Below are 13995 nucleotides of genomic sequence, written 5' to 3'. Positions count from 1 at the left end.
AACAGGTTGCTTGCTGCAGTTCGTCCAATCAGCAACACTGACCGCGAATATGCAAATAAGAACATTAACCCAGGGTTTAGGAACATGCAGTGTGAAACATCACTTTAAGAGTGGCCACAATTAATCGTTAACCTCTGATAAATTATGAGCAGTGTGAAATCCCTTTACCAGGGGTTAATTATTTCATGTGTGGAAATGCATAGGCTATTTTAGCAACTTTTAGATTAGATATGAGATGATTTCTTTATATTGAAATAATTTTAAAATATTGAGAAATAAGATTAGACTTGTGTTTTAGAATATATTATAATTATTATAATTATATATTTATTATATAATTATAATAATAATTGTACTGACTGAAGCCATCAAATGTAACACATCAGCGATGCAAAACTGACGTCTATTTGCGAAAATGTGCTTTGATGTGCTTGTTTGATAACTTGTGGTTAAAGCGCCACTCAGCGGTCAAAAGCTGCAAATGCACTTTAAAGACACCGCTGCGGCGGTACGTGTGGTGGTAAAAAGGGCGTTTTGGATGTCTACCTACTGTATATTATAATAATAATTGTATAAATAATACATTTCTAGCATCTCTGCATCAGTGCAAAAACCACTGCACAACACAACATTATATACTGATAATATTCATGTGCCTTGTCAAAAAAAAAATTTTTCTGTAATAACTAAATCGCTGTTATTTTTCCTATAACAGAATTGAGCTATTGAGCTTGACAGTGCAAATAAACTTAGCAAAATACTGATAGCAGGTATAAGGTCATTTTTGTTGAAAGGAAGAGAAAAGAAAAAAGATCAGGCAAATGTCAGATTCTTTACATTTCATGCAAGTGACAGACACTTTTATCAAAAGCAATGGCAGTGTTTGCTTTCCCTGGGAACCAAACCCATGATTGATGAATGATACACATGTCCATCTATCAATCCACAGACACGTGCATTCAAGGTAAAACATCCTGAATCCATTACACACCACTAGAGGATGCTGTTTTGGTGATATGCTGTTACTCGAAGACAGTGTGATGTGGTTTGTTTTCAACAAGACAACACTGTAAACAGAGTAATTTTATTCCTGAGACATTTATTCATCTTAACACCTTACAGAATTCAAATGACCAAATAATTCAAGTCAAATATATGCCCACACTAGACCATTAACTCAAAAATGCTAACTCCAAATTAATAAGTACAACAGTTCAGTACAAAATGGAACCATATAAATATTATAAATAATTAATATTAAACAACATTACCGCATTTTCACATAGTTAGCATTTATTTAAAGCAATCTCTACTAAAAGTATATACTGTGAATCTAAATTTAAGAGAGAGGATATTGAAGTGAATCCATTCTCCTAATACGGATATGGCTGGGACCTTTGTGGTAGATTCAAGTATTTCACACAAACACACAGGTGCAATACGAGCAGCACGATCTGAGGATATTTATAAAACTGGATAACAGACATCAAAAAGTACTTAAAACAACCAGCAAAGCACAACACAAACTTGCTGGAGAACTAGAACATGCTAGAATAATCAGACATAATCCACCACAAAACAAAAATCTTATTCTTCATAAACCACTCTTCACCAAAACTTTACATCCTGCTGATGTGTGCCATCAAGAATGAATCCACACAAACAATGTTAATAAAAGCCATTCTTAAATGAACAGTTCACATATAAATGACAATTGTGTCATCATTTACCACACATTTGACGATAGCCATTGACTTCCATAGTATTTTTTCCATACCATGGACTTCAATGGCTAGCACTGACTTCTGATAACAAACATTCTTCAGATTATCTTCTTTTGTGTTCAGCAGAAGACAGAAACTCATACAGGCTCGAAACAAGTGGAGAGTGATTAAATGATGACAGAATTTTCATTTTTGGACGAACTGTCCCTTTAAGGGAGGAGATATACGTATGTATGAAACAGTAAGGCAAAAGCTAAGTTCATCAAAGAAACATTACATAATATAAGTAATTGATCACACTATCATTCAATATCATATAAACATCTACAAATTAACATTGTTAACCTAGATAACAAAACCACGATAAGAACTTCAAAGTTACTCAAAAATGTTCCCTTTGTCTCTACATGTATCATCTATGAGTATGGCATTGTGTGTATGAAGTAATACAGCATTAAGTTATAATGCAAGTTTACTCACATCAACTCTAAAACAATATTTATACTTTAAACAATTTACAAAAACCAAAGAAGTTTTTAACAGTCTCAAATAAGCATTATAAAACTAGCATAGTGTTGTTTTAATTGGGTGCTACTGTGCCCTGGATGTGTTTCGATTGTTTCAAAGTGAATAGAAATACTAATGGATAAAACCACAATTCCAACCCGATCTCACAGCAAACATTTTACAAGGTGGCTAATTCTTATGAATTCGTATGAGCTTGTTCATTCGAATTTGTAAGTTTTGTGAGAAATCATACTTGTTTTATGAGGTGGCATTTTTGTAGGAACTCGTACAAATGACCAGCCCTAAACTTACCCCTCACAGAAAACACCAGTGTGGTCATACAAATTAGCCACCTCCGTAAAATACATACGAATTTGTTGTGAGATAGCGTTTACAAATCTTACATTGGCTATCACTTATATTTTCAACATCTGTCTTCTTTCCAACATTTTAATGAGCATGCTCTAATTTTCAGAAAATGTTTAATATAACTATAGTGTGAACAAGTGTGCCTCGCATGTTCCGAAAAGTAAAGCCAAAACATGGTTTCCAGCATTTTAGGTAGTTCTTATCATGTCGATATAGGCCAATTTGGAGTAGATGCCACAATTATTTCACCTGGAGCTGCGCGTGCATTGTGGTGGCAGAAAAACATTCCTAAGTGGAGGAAAATGGGTAAAATCCATGGAATAAGAGAAAAAAGTCTATTGTTGTTGTGCCTTTGGATGTCAGAATTGGAATGCAAATAATTTTTATTGAATACCGTCGTCATAGACTAAAGAAACTAACTTTTAAATGGACAGACTATGAATAAAACCTGGTGTGATTACCCTAAAACAGGGATAGGCAACTCCAGTCCTGGAGAGTTTAGCTTCAGCCCTCATAAGAACTCACCTGCCTGTATCTATCTAGTAATCCCAAAAACACTGATTGCCTTGTTCAGGTGTGTTTAATTAGGGTTGGAGCTAAACTCTGCAGGACAGTGGCCCTCCAGGACCGAAGTTGCCTATCCCTGCCCTAAAATGTTGTCTGAAATAAACCTTTTTTTTTATTATTTTATTCCATGGCTTCCATAGACTGCTAATAGGAAACTGTCATTTTCCATAGTGGACAGAAGTGGAGTGAAGTTTTTTTTACAGTCCGTTGGTGTGAACTATGATGATTTGAGGATAGTTACATGGTGGTTTCACTGTTGCGATGTTTGAGAGAGTCGTTCTCCTGACAGATCAGCTGGTATGGCTTTTCGTTCTCCTCGATCACGAAGTTGCTGATTTCCACATCCTGGTTCTGGAGTTCCTGTCGGGACAGATGCTCGATGATCCCAGCACCGAATGAATCTCCCAGCACATTGGTGGTGGTCCTGAGTCGATCCCTGAACCACACAGAAACATTACATTAACTCCACTTTCTTCAGCTGTGAGTGGTGCTTTTTTGCATGGAAGGTTTTGACCTCACCCTACTGCTTAAAAAAGTAACAGCACACCTTTCCTGAACAAACCACATGAGTTTGAGGCATCTTTTGTGTCTGATGCACATGAGCAGCACTGGCAATGTGACTAAATGAAACACTTCATTATAAATGTAATAGTGTATTTAGAGTTTGTTTAAAGGAGTCCTATTGTGCTTTTAGAAGGTTTGTGCGTCAGTTACTATGTAATGTTGCTGTTTAAGCATAAAAAGATCTGCAAGGTTATACAAAGCTCAAAGTCCACTCTAAAATGAGATATTCTCTTTAACAGAAAACACTTTTCAAAACGGCTTGTTTGAAGTACAGTGCACTACTCATTTAAATAATTCCCACCACGGAATATGCAAAAAATGTGTTTGGCCTTGTTCAGCTGCACTACAGAAGACGGAAAAGAAGAGCTCCTTTAGTAGCGTGTCATCACCAATAATTGGGTTCATACTGGCAAAACTGACACCATTGTTAATATTTACAGCTGAGCAGAAGAAACTCGCAGTTATTGTTAGGGGTGTGACAAGAATGAAAACCTATTCTAGTATCAAGGTAAAAATAAGACCCCTTTAAAGGCTTATTTCACCAATTCACTCACCTCCATGTCGTTCATGTCATCTGGAACACAAATGAAGATATTTTTGATGAAATCCAAGAGCTTTCTGAGCCTCCAAAGACAGCAACCCAACCCAGAATGGTAGTAGGGACATCATTAAAATTGTCCTTCCTACCTTTCTGGGCCTTGAGCGTGTCAGTTGTGTTGCTCTCTATGCAGGGACAGAGAGCTCTTGAATTTAATCAAAAATATCTTAATTTGTGTTATGAAGATGAATGAAAGTCTCACAGGTTTGGAACGACATTTCGATGAGTAATTAATGACAGAATTTTCATTTTTGGGTGAACTATCCCTTTAAATAAGCATCAGTAATAGTAATGCTTACAATAGCAAACATCATTAGTAATCTGTTAAGTAAAGAAACAATCCGCATATAAGACACTGAAGAGAAACGTTTAACATATTGAATTCAGTGTTCAGCAGTATGAAAGCTGAACGTGTCAGCACTCCTTCAGATTAGCAGTCTGCATTATGTATCAGTAACCTTTGAGAGAGTGTTCTCTACTGGAGCCGCAAGCTTCAGCGTGACATTTGAGAGAGACTCACAGGAACCAGTCCACTGCGATGATCAGTGTAATGTCCTCTGTGGGCAGTCCCACCGATGTCAATACTATCACCATGGTCACCAGCCCAGCCTGAGGGATGCCTGCTGCTCCGATGCTGGCGGCGGTCGCCGTGATGCTGCGGGAAACAAGAGGGTCTTTTAATTTGGATTTTGATGGAAAATAGCCCACAGGAGGTACTGTTCGCAATAAGGAGATGAGAAGCAATAAAGACTCCTTCAGTACTTCTGCTGGCCAACACTAACCTGATGGTGAGGATCTGCCCAAAGTTCAGGTCCATGTCATTGACCTGGGCGATAAAAATGGCCGCCACTGCCTCGTACAGAGCAGTGCCATCCATATTGATTGTGGCTCCAACTGGCAGCACAAAACGGGTCACTCGTTTGTCCACATGGTTGTTTTCTTCAAGACAACGGAAAGTGATGGGCAGGGTGGCAGAGCTGAGGGAATTACATGGAATCAGGAATCATCATGGTGCTTTTGGGCACATCCCAAAATTGTTATACTTTACATATTTGGATGGCAAATTATAAATAGGTAAATGCTGCAATCTCATGGATTCAGGATGAGAATCTATTCATTTCATTATGTCTTCTTAAAAGTCTCCTAAATGACAAGCAAACTATACAGGGGCAAAATGGGGGAAATTAATAATGATATTCAGTACTTGTTATTCAGATCATATGCCAAACATTTTGTTAAATTTTAGATTTGAGGTCATTTATACGCAATTCAAGTTTTATTTTAGTATCTCTGAGATGCTATTATAGTTTTTGGTAACATTATATTTTTAGATTGTATAATAATTTATTTTATATCTTCTGATTCCTTATTAATTTTAGATATAGGTTTAGTCATTTTGTTTAATTTTCATTATTTTTTGTTGTTCTAAATGTGTCTAAATGTGAAAATAAGAAATCTTGCCTCGGAAACAAGCTGAAATAAAATAAGCTTACTTTTTTATATATATTTAATTTATTTCATTCATTCATTTTATTTTAAAACGTTAAGGTTTTTACTTTTAATTTTAGTTTACAATAATAATTCTGTGCAAGCATAGTGCTAAAATATGACTTAATAAACTTTTCTACACCTTTTTTAAATCTGAAAGTGATCAAATTAAATTGATATTATATCATATTAAATGTATATGCATATCTATTCTAGAATCTATAAACACTACAAACGTGTGCCAAACAATAGCTATAACAAAACTTTAATTTACAGATATGCTTTATTCCCTTGTCCAATCATCAACTGGTTGTGAAGGAAGAATCTAGAATTTATTCATCAAATGGCTTGATTTTTTGGTGTTACTGGGCTTCAATCAATGTTAATTAAAAAAGCTACAGGATGCCCTTTCATAAGTGCAGTACTATTAACTGTTTCAATAGGAAATACAGTATATACATTCACACTACATTCATAAAACCATTCCATGGGGTCTTTAATGTATATCAGCTAGAAACAGCATCTGCTACTGGACCGACTGATCTTCTCAGCTAACAGACGATTTGCTCTGTACTGTTGTTTGTAAGATGTGTAAAGTATACTGCGTGCCCTATATAGATGTCTATAATGTGTTTATACCTGGATGAGGTGCCTAGAGCTGTGATCAGAGCCTGCAGCAGCCCAGCAATGAAGGTGAAAGGGTTCTTCTTGGTCACCACAAAGAAGAGCAGCGGCAGAACGAACAGGCCATGGATGAGGAGTCCCACAATGACAGAAACCGTGTACATCCCTAACTGTCCGCCCACCTGAGCAAGATCTTTCATCTCAACGATCTTCCCTGCGATCAGGAAGAGGATTCCCACCGGAGCATACCTGCTCGGAAGAGACATTTACAGCAATTCTTCATAACTAGTTCTAGTATTTTAATCAATTGTATTAAAAAAATAGTAATTTAATAACAGCCATGCATAAATGGAGCCTTTGATGTTTTAATTAGCTTAAAATGTTATTGCATGATATTTGTAATATGTGCAATTTGTATTTCAATACTGATATAAGTCCTCATAATAATGCATTTGTATATCACAATAATCAGAAACTTTCTCCAAATGATTCCAATATGATTTGCCATAATTTCTAAAAAATAATAATTAGAAATATACTCATATTTTAACTATACAAATATAGTAGGCTATATTATAATATAATAAACATTACACTTCCTATCAAACTATATTTAATGTGTCACAGCATTTAGGAAAAAAATCACATAATTTCATTATAATGAGAAACTTTCATAATAATGAGTTAGTTTGTATAAGTATAAAATGTATAAACTTTCTCATAATTATCAGTTATGATGTCATAATTTTAAGAAAACAATGATGATGTAATAAGAAATTTCCACTTATCATATATACTGTATATTAACACTAAGTTATTACACTAAGTCCTCATTATTGCAAGATCAATACAGAGTCAGAATTGTATAATATCATGACATATTAATCTGTTATTATGAGGAAGATTCTCATTAATGTGACATACTAATTCATTATTATACAATAGTTTTTTATGCTTTTAACACAACTATGAGTATTTAAGAATAGAAGACATCAAGTTAAAAAAAATATTTTTTCAATTTTATTATATTACATTTTTTGGTGAGTCATGCCATATTAATTTTATTTGGCAAACAAGTTTTTCAAATAATTATAAGTGGTAAAACAGATATGTTTAAACATTATCAAATTCTATTATGTGACTTATTTTATCATTATAATATTGTACAGTATCTCACTGACATTTTTGTCCCCCCCAAAAAAAATTCTAAATAAACTGTACTACAGAAGTTAAAAGCACGATTACCAAAGAGGTGCATTACAGTCAGTTGCTTTTTTAATGTATCTTGACAGGACAAAAAGCAAGTGTCACATCATTCTCTTCTAAATTACCGCCTTACTGTTATCAGAACATTATAATCACACACTAACCAGATAATGATGGCCACCAAGCGCATTATAGCCTCATTCAGGCAGTCAAAGAAGTCCCGGAGAGCCTGGCCCTGCTGTTTCATGTTTCCAATCACTAATCCAAAGCACATGGAGAAGACCACCAATCCCAAGGCGTTCACCCCATTGGAGGAACCGGAGACAGGCACCACCTCCTCCACCGTCTCCTGGATGGTCTGCAGGACTGTGCTGAAGTTGGACGCTTGGCTGAGGGCTGTAGAGTTGATGTCTGACGCATTGACCACGATGGTGACATTTTTGATCAATAGCGTTTTCTTGTATAGTGTTTTGTACTGCAAGAAAAATGGGTGATTAGTATGCATGATATTGGGAAAAAAATATGTTTTTATTGATCTTTTGCAATATATATTACTTATTACTAACTAATTTCTAAATCCCATATCAACCTCGACCATTTGAACAATATAAGGATAAACTGCACTTTTAATAAAACAGAATTTTTCTATTTGCCAACACTGACTGTGATATCAATTTTAAATCAAGGAGACTAGTACCAAATGAGAAGTGGCACATTACAGTCACCAGTGTCGGGGAAAGTTACTTTTAAAAGTAATGCATTACAATATTGCGTTACTCCCTAAAAAAGTAACTACTTATGTTACTTAGTTACTTTTTATGGAAAGTAATGCGTTACATTACTTTTGTGTTACTTTTTAAAAATGAGCAGGGCTTGATTGTTTTTAATTTAAGAAGTTCTGTTTATAGCAAATGTAAAAGCCCTTTCACGTCAAGTAGTGCAGTACTGTACAGTAGACACAGGAGAAGAAAGTTCCACACTCTTCAGCAATAAAAAAACAATCAAGCGCAATTGTTAGTTTATCTAAAGTAATTTTTGCTTATTAGTATGGTTGAACTGGACAAAAGCTTTTTTGAAAAAGTAACCCAGATATTTTCTTATAAATTAAAAAGTAATGCATTACTTTACTAGTCACTTGAAAAAAGTAATCTGATTCTGTAACTCGCATTACTGGTAATGCATTATCCCCAACACTGATCTTCAGAGATGCATTCGGAGAGAATTCACAAACCTGTTTAAAGCAGGCCTCAACTAAATTTGGTGGAAACATGTTTCTGTAAGAATAATGAAAAAAATTAGATCCCATTGCATCTAAAAAACAAACAAGCGTGCATCAGTCGAACAAATTTTTTCTCCCACCTTATCAGGTCCAGAAAAGCGTCAGCGGCCTGAACAGGCTCAATGCTGCCACTAGAGGTCACTGGACTGTCCCTGCTGCCTTTACCCGGCCTGATAATAATCACCAATACAATACCGATAAAAACCGCTATGAACGTGGTCACCATGTAGTAGACAATGGCCCGGATTCCCATCTTCCCAGAGGCCTTGCTGTCTAAAGAGGAGATTCCTGAAGGCATGCGACAGCAAGAGACAAGAGATCTGGTGTTGAACATTTCTGTGTCCATCAAATCACCTATAAATCACCGTCTTTTGATTAAATAGTTTAACAGACTGATAATTGGTGTTCTCTTTTACATATACAGTTTTTTATAGATCTTACTGTTCAAACCTTATGATTTTCAAGGGTGTAGAATTTAGTAGAGATGCTATGACATGTCCCAACTAATATCCAGCCCCTAGTAAATTGTCAGTCATGTTGATCAAACAATTAAATGTCTGTTGTCTGCCATTATGTCCCGTCCAATGCCAAAATCAAACATATGCCCCTTTTGTGAAGACTTATATAGTTTTAGGATTCATTGATGAATAGAAAGTTTAAACAAAAGCATTTATCTGAAACAGAAATCTTTTGTGACATTGTAAATGGCTCACTGGCTTACTTTTTTTTTGTTGCACGTTTGATTAATTTGATACATTCTTTCTAACTATTTTATAAATATATATATATATATATATATATATATATATATATATATATGTATATGTATACACAATTTTCGAAAATTCAAATTAATCATCAACTGCAGCTGGGTTATTTTAAGTAAAAAAATAACTATAACTAACACAATAAAACAATAAAAATATGACATGATTTCTGAATTGAGTTATCTGTTTTTGCAAATACACTCTTCATATATGTATTTAAATTTGACTAACCCAAAATGTTACCAGAACAGAATTATATAGTAAAATTGCACGGGACATAACCATAGCAATGCATAACAAAAGTTAATATATTCGAATGCAAAAGAAGAAATTTAGAATGTGGTAACCCCTGCTAGTAGCCAATGACCTTCATACAGTAGTATGGGGAAAAAAACTATGGAATTCAATCGCTATTGTCAACTATTTGGTTAACAACATTCTTCAAAATATATTTTTTTATGTTCAACAAAAGAAAGAAATGCGTACAGATTTGGGGGGGGGTGACTAAATGATGCCAAAATTATCCTTTTTGAGTTTGCTACCTGGTGCATTAACTAATGTAACGGAATTGAAATTGTTAGTGAATGCTAGAGAGTCTAGTGTTTTTCTGGTGTACCTGTGACAAGGCTGGAGACGATGAGCGGTAGAACGAGCATCTGAAGCATCCTCATCAACAGCTCTCCAGGGAAAGAGAAATACTTCACCTCCCTCATGGACAGGTTATACGGCCTCAGCGCGAAACCCAACACCACCCCTACATATACAGATGAGAAACTTCATACTTCCCTCCTAAACAGTGCCACTATCAACAAAAAACAAGCCCGGCATTGTGTTTTCCTGCTGTTTTGCCCCTTTACCTAAAGCCACAGCGGCCACCGTGAAGATCACAAAGGTGTTCCTCCGCAGGAACGTCTTGACGCTGTCTCGTGTGATGCCACACATCTTCCGTCGACTTCCTGACATCTGCTTCTGTAACACTCGACACAGACGGTGGAGGCCCTCCTCAGTGCGCTGTGGCTTCTCAGAGTCTTCACTCAGAAACAGACTAGTGCTGTTTGGAGGCTTCTCGTTCATAATCAGCTCTAATACATGATCCAAGAGGGTTTCGTGGGAGACTGTGGCCGAGAAATCAGAAAGAACGATATTTTTGTGACTTAAAATTCACTGTCTCTCAAATAGTATCAGCTAAAACCGAGATGTAACATTCACACATTGTGCATTCTACTCTACATCATGATGTGATTATTCTGTTTCAGATGCACACCAGGATGGAAGTGAAGGTGTGTAAACTGAGGGCTGTTCTGGAGTCAGCTGTGAGTGTGAAGGACCAGCTGACACATGGATTAGGGTGTAGAGTTAGATAATGAAAAAACAGCCAAAGAATTGACCAGTGAGGGTCGCAGCAGTGGCTCAACCAATGTAACTGATACTGAAGGTTTTAGCAGAGCTGGTTTATGTTTAATAAACTTACAGCAGTCAGTCAAATCTATTTACACCTTGTGCTTTTAGTATGGAAGCACATTTTGCCAGTATAATTGTCATTGTTTTTCAACAAGGATCCATTAATATAGCAGAGAATAAATAAATAAACAGGTCATTTTGACTTCATATCTAACGAGACTGTATATCTTGAAACTATTACATTATATATCACATTGTGACTATATCTCGCAGACCTTTTGTTTCACTATCATGACTTTCTTGCTTCATTTTAAAGTGACATATCTCGAAATGTAACTTTATATGTTAATGTTATTTTATATCTCACAATTATGACTTCACATAATATCATCTTTATATTTCATAATGCGTGTTTATGCAGTATATCACAATTAGCCTTCAACCTTGAAATTGCATCTTTATATCTTGCAATTTAATTTTCTCAGCATAATTTCAACTTTATATCTCACAAAGTGACTTTATATCTTGCAATTATGACTTTCACAATTTTACTTTACATTGCACAAAGTGACTTTACATTTTGCTTTGAATTGTTACTTTGCGCCTTGCAATATTTAATCCACATCATTGATTTTACTTTTTGCAATTATGACCTTGAATTTGCATCTTTATATCTTGCAATGTTCCTTTATATCTTGCAATACTTTTTTCCACATAATTTCTACTTCATATCTCACAATGTTACTATTTTTTATTACATTATTTCTTGTAAAGGCCTCTTTATTATTTGAAACTGTGACTTTATTTCTCATAGTTGTGGCTATATTTATCTAAGAATTTATTATTTTAAACTTCTCACAATAACCTTTTTATTTATTTCTCTAAGGCAGAAACAGCTTTGCATATTTCAGAAATGGAAAAACTTTTAAAGCAGTTCAGCATGGGTATAAAAAAATACTCATAAAAGAAAACAGTAAAAAAACTTTTTGTTCCAAGAAATAAAATACAATTTGGGTGCATTATTGCTTTAAATCTCCGACCCTTGTGGCTCTAGAAAATTACCCTAAAATGATGGACTGGCTGACAAAATAATCAACCATCATACAGACCGCTGACACCAATTACTGTTTGTCTAATGTCAAACAATCTTAAAAAATAATACACTCCATCAAAAAAACATAAGAAAAAGACTCATTAAATTTGAGTAATTAAATGATTTATCACCAAGCTATCACAGAGTTTAATCTACAGTATAAAACCTCGATATGGGTTCACTCACCACTCATGGTTGCTCTGCGGTGGGTTAATGCTGGAGACTTGTCTAAAGTGGTCACAGGTAAAGCTCAACTCGTGCCAAACACACATGAAACAGTTTTTTATACGGCCTGACCTTCTCTCAGCCTCCATTTGACCCCATACTGAGTGACAGCAGAGGTACACAACACACCTTTGACCTGATCTAGGGCCAGTTTCCCCTCCATTGATCCGTGCTTGATGGTGTGACGATCACTGATCTTAAATCAGCATAAATACACACATCAACACACACCCCAGGTGAGCACTACAAAGCTGACCAGCACCAGCATCTTTCCACTTTCCAACAGTGAACCAAAATATCCTCACTTGAACCAGAACCTCACACACTCAGAAGAAAACAGAGGGGTTTTTAGGCACAGTGTTAATTTTTGGATATAGGTACAAAAGAGAGGAAGAAACAATTTTGACAGTTTTATGCCTCATCCAAAGAGCTAGCTCAGTTAAATATTAGATTAGAATTTAAATATAGGTTTTTTTTAATACACTTTGCATTTTAAAAACAATAGAATATGACTTACCATCTAGTAGCAGCTCGTGTTGTATCTCTTGTGTTCTCTCGTGACTCGTGAGCGTTCTGATAAAGTCGCGTGCAGTAGATACTCTATATTCTGTGCACACAACGGTTTAAGGAAACGGCGGAGAAAGTGATTTCTGCGTGGGAAGAAGAGGTTAAGGACATTTCCAGTAAGACAAAAAACAACGACCCACTGCCCGCCAGCGAAAAGAATCGACACGTTAATAAAGTCTGATTGGGGGAGGCGTTTAATACTGAGCATGCAGATAACACCCGCTGAGCTGGATTCATCTAATGTCATTTAATAGCGCCTGAAGATATTACATGTCAAATATAATCCACATTCAATGATACATAACTATATATTTAAGGTGAAAATTTGCAAAAGTTGCATTTTATTAGGCTACCACATTGGTAAGAGACAAATATTAAGCGTATTTCATTACTATGACAACGTGAATGCATGCACTTGTTGAGGTCCAGATCTCCGTGTGTGTGTGTGTGTGTGTGTGTGTGTGTGTCGTGTGACCTTCTGCTCCGATCTACCCACTCACCACACGTGTCTGTATAAACTCATCTCGCTCTTTTCCTTACAACTCTCCCCAAGGAATACGCCATTTTTGCAGCACATTTCGTTTCATATTATTGTACGTTTACAATTAAATGCCCAGTTTTCTTGTTGTGGTTGTAACTTTATTTAAAGGTTACAAGAACGCGTCTCAGAACGTACTGTTAATGTTATTTACATTCAAAATATAACATTATTTGACGTTTATTTTTAATATTCTAAGAACATTTAAAGGTCCAGTTTTATTGTCGTGGTTACGTTATTTAACGCTTATGAAAACGGTTTTTAGAACGTTCAAGTAGGCTAAAAATGACATCATGAGGACGTTCCAGAAATGTTGTTCTAAGAATGTTTCCTCTCAACATTATGAGAACGTTTATAGAACGTTCAATAAACATCACTTTAAGAATGTTTTGATTTATACAACTTAGAAAAGAAGGGGGAAAGAACGTAGGCTACCCTGGTAACTTGTTGCAAAACATGTTTTTGCTAAGACAATGTG

General features: G+C 35.5%; 1 protein-coding gene and 1 long non-coding RNA gene across 3 annotated transcripts in view; both read right to left on the bottom strand.

Annotated features, from left to right (window-relative positions):
• Positions 1-13995, bottom strand: part of LOC132126764 (uncharacterized) — a 169477-nt gene that overhangs the window by 21783 nt on the left and 133699 nt on the right. The window lies entirely within an intron of this gene.
• slc1a6 (solute carrier family 1 member 6) lies at positions 3335-13386 on the bottom strand. Of its 2 annotated transcripts, none has more exons than XM_059537840.1 (10): positions 12930-13386; positions 10551-10808; positions 10310-10447; positions 9007-9214; positions 8879-8921; positions 7812-8122; positions 6457-6690; positions 5112-5306; positions 4850-4984; positions 3335-3603 (listed from the first exon to the last, which is right to left on the bottom strand). In XM_059537840.1, the coding sequence occupies exons 2-10, from the start codon at positions 10765-10767 to the stop codon at positions 3405-3407; spliced, it is 1680 nt and encodes a 559-aa protein (XP_059393823.1). In that variant the 5' UTR covers positions 10768-10808; positions 12930-13386; the 3' UTR covers positions 3335-3404. The 2 variants fall into 2 exon arrangements, with proteins under 2 accessions (XP_059393823.1, XP_059393822.1); XM_059537839.1 differs by lacking the exon at positions 12930-13386 and adding an exon at positions 12374-12471.

The sequence above is a fragment of the Carassius carassius genome, chromosome 44 (assembly GCF_963082965.1).
Source record: "Carassius carassius chromosome 44, fCarCar2.1, whole genome shotgun sequence".
NCBI classification, from domain to species: domain Eukaryota; kingdom Metazoa; phylum Chordata; class Actinopteri; order Cypriniformes; family Cyprinidae; genus Carassius; species Carassius carassius.
This window is presented reverse-complemented; position numbering and strand designations above follow the sequence as displayed.

Excerpts from the sequence above, each read along its gene's own strand:
- slc1a6 (XM_059537839.1), bottom strand. Across the intron at positions 8,123-8,878 it reads TTGAGGCCTGCTTTAAACAG|TACAAAACACTATACAAGAA; the intron begins GTTTGTGAATTC and ends TTTTTCTTGCAG. Across the intron at positions 5,307-6,456 it reads GCTCTAGGCACCTCATCCAG|CTCTGCCACCCTGCCCATCA; the intron begins GTATAAACACAT and ends TAATTCCCTCAG.